Below are 2,633 nucleotides of genomic sequence, written 5' to 3'. Positions count from 1 at the left end.
CAATATTCAAAAACCAAAAAGATTTCATTGCATTCTAGTTTAGAAACTTTATTAAAAAAAAAGGATTTTACATTTCTACTTTGTTTTTATCGACAAACCAAAGTGGAAAGCTGATCTTCAGAGTCTCAGTTTGAAGCAGATGCAGAAAGTTTGTGAGTTGGAAGATGAATTACGAGCTTATCATGATAAAACCTGTGAAAGTGAAAAGTCAAAACAAGTTCATTAGTTTGAAACTTGTAATTTTCAGAAAATGTTTGAAAATTTTTTAACAAAAAGTCAGTTTTTGTTTTATCTCAGATCAACCAAGGTCAATAAGTTGGACTTGGTAGACTAATGAAGTATCCAGGGTCATTAAATTGGATCTGGAGACTTAAGTGGATTATTAAAACTGATCAACAAACAAAAGGAGTCAAAAATGTAAATAGGTTTTGTGAAAGCAGCAATCCCTATGGTTAAATTCGTGAAAAGTTTGACCCAGAATTCAAGTCCCAGCTTATTGGAAGGGGGAGTCTTCGAAAGGGGGAGTCAAAATTCTGGATCAACATTCAAAGGGGAGTTTGAAGGTTAAAGTGAGATAGAGATTGAAGGAAGCTTTTAGTGTCAGATCAAATTGGAAAAGAGAGGAAGATAGATCAAGTCTAAAGACTGAAGATTTGTGGCTAAAGACTTCGTCAACATCCAAGGGGGAGTCTGTTGGTGCATAAATGTCTGTTAACTTCGTCTTTATTGAGTTGTGTGTCTAGATAGGATAGAATGGAGCTTGGTATTTAAGAAATTAGGGTTTTAGTGTGAATGGTTCATTTCGCACGAAATAGCAAGTAGCTATTTCGCACGAAATGACATTTGGTCATTTCGCACGAAATGATACTTGACTATTTCGTACGAAATACCACGTCTATAAATACCAAGCTTGCTAGTTCATTTGTAACTTTCCGATTTCAGAGCCGAGGTGCTGCCGGTTCGTCAAACGATCTGTAAAAGCTTTGAAATCATTAATAAGAAGATAATTAGGGAGAATCAAGTTGTATCAAGTTAGAATCACTGATTCCGCCTTTGATTCTGACTCAAAACTCTTCTGAACGACTCATTCAGGTCACACATCGATCCAACATTGGGTAAGGTGGGGAATGGGGTCGATATTCATTTTTTGGATTGATTCATGGATGAGCGTTCTTCCTTTTATGGATAGATAGCCGATTTTGTTTAGTCTGGAGTTGTTTAAATCATGCAGAGTTGCAGAGAGAATTGAAGCGGATCAAGGAAATGGAGTTTATACTTGGCAATAGTCTAGACAGCCAGAGTCCAAAGAGGAGTTAAAGGAATGGGAGGAGTGCATGGAGGTTCTTAGGAATGTTAGTCTTTCCAGCGAAAAGGATAAGTGGTATTGGTTTGATGATAAACAGTTTGGTTTCTCTGTGAAGTCGGTCAAAAAGTCTTTGACAGCGGAAAGAGAAACGAGCCACCCTCCTAACTTTATATGGTGTAAATGGTTGCCCATCAAATACAATATTATGGCTTGGAGAGGCAACTTAGACAGACTTCCTACGAGAGTCAATTTAAGAAGGAAGAATGTGGATATCCCCTCGGTCTTGTGTCCGTTATACAACGATTACGAGGAGACGGTGGATCATTTATTCACTACGTGCTCGGTGGCTTTACAGGTGTGGTCGGTTTTCAGTGTTTGGTGCAACATTCCGCTGCTTTTCTTTTTTGAGTTCAAAGACATTTTAGAAAGTCACAAGCTCATAAAGAGTGGTAAGAAGGCGGAGAAAATCATCTACAGGTTGGGGATTATAGCTTGTTGGTGTATATGGAAAGGTAGAAACGATACGATTTTTAATCAAAGGAAATGTAGCTCGAGTGACATCATTAGGGAGTTCAAATCTAGGGGTTATGCGTGGGTTAAAAACAGAACTTCTTGTAAGTATATTATATGGGCGGATTGGTGTAAATATCCCCTGTACATGTTGTAATCTGTTTGCCCTTTGCCCGTTTGGGGTCATGGGTGTTTGTTGGCCTTTTTCCCGATTGGGTTGAAGGTTTGTTTTAATGAAGTTTATTGTTCAAAAAAAATTTCGAATCAAAAGAAAAAAATCCAACGCAAACCTGCACAATACATAAAGGACATCCCCACACCAAGCCTACCATGCCATAGAGGCTCGGTGCTCTACGACCACAAGATTAGCCACATCAGCTACACAGCCGCACCCACTCTTCCAATCACATGACTTTAGGCCATACGGTATGGGGCTCGTCCCCGGTGCGTCGAGGAGCGGCGCCGGCCCAGAACACCATTTCCCTAGCCCCGTCCCCGTCGTCACCGTCTTGTGGAAGACGTTCAAGCCGGGCCTCCACCTTTGCGAAATCATGTCGTTTAATGGCTACTTTAAAAAAAAATATGGAAATTAATGCCCATAATGGCTAGATATATTTTTTAAATTAATTATTTTATCTTTAAATACACATCTTTCACCCCATTTTTTAACCATTTCAACCCAAACTCTCTTAACTTTATAAAATTCTTTACTTTTTTTTTTATAAATTTTGTCATGGATCTATACAATCCAAACAACCCGAACCCGAACCAAAACGCGAACACAAACCCAAACCCAAACGTGTTCTCGGTACCCGGC

At 39.1% G+C, this 2,633-nt stretch overlaps 1 protein-coding gene across 1 annotated transcript; it reads left to right on the top strand.

Annotated features, from left to right (window-relative positions):
- The first annotated feature begins 1,334 nt into the window (after window positions 1-1,334).
- On the top strand, window positions 1,335-1,973 carry LOC110906839. The gene has a single exon (XM_022151911.1). The coding sequence runs from the start codon at window positions 1,335-1,337 to the stop codon at window positions 1,971-1,973; it is 639 nt and encodes a 212-aa protein (XP_022007603.1).
- Window positions 1,974-2,633: the final 660 nt, after the last annotated feature.

The sequence above is a fragment of the Helianthus annuus genome, chromosome 14 (genome assembly GCF_002127325.2).
Source record: "Helianthus annuus cultivar XRQ/B chromosome 14, HanXRQr2.0-SUNRISE, whole genome shotgun sequence".
NCBI lineage: Eukaryota > Viridiplantae > Streptophyta > Magnoliopsida > Asterales > Asteraceae > Helianthus > Helianthus annuus.
This window is presented reverse-complemented; position numbering and strand designations above follow the sequence as displayed.

Bases quoted from the DNA above. Each gene is read 5' to 3' on its own strand.
- LOC110906839 (XM_022151911.1), top strand. From the start codon at position 1,335: ATGGAGGTTCTTAGGAATGTTAGTCTTTCCAGCGAAAAGGATAAGTGG.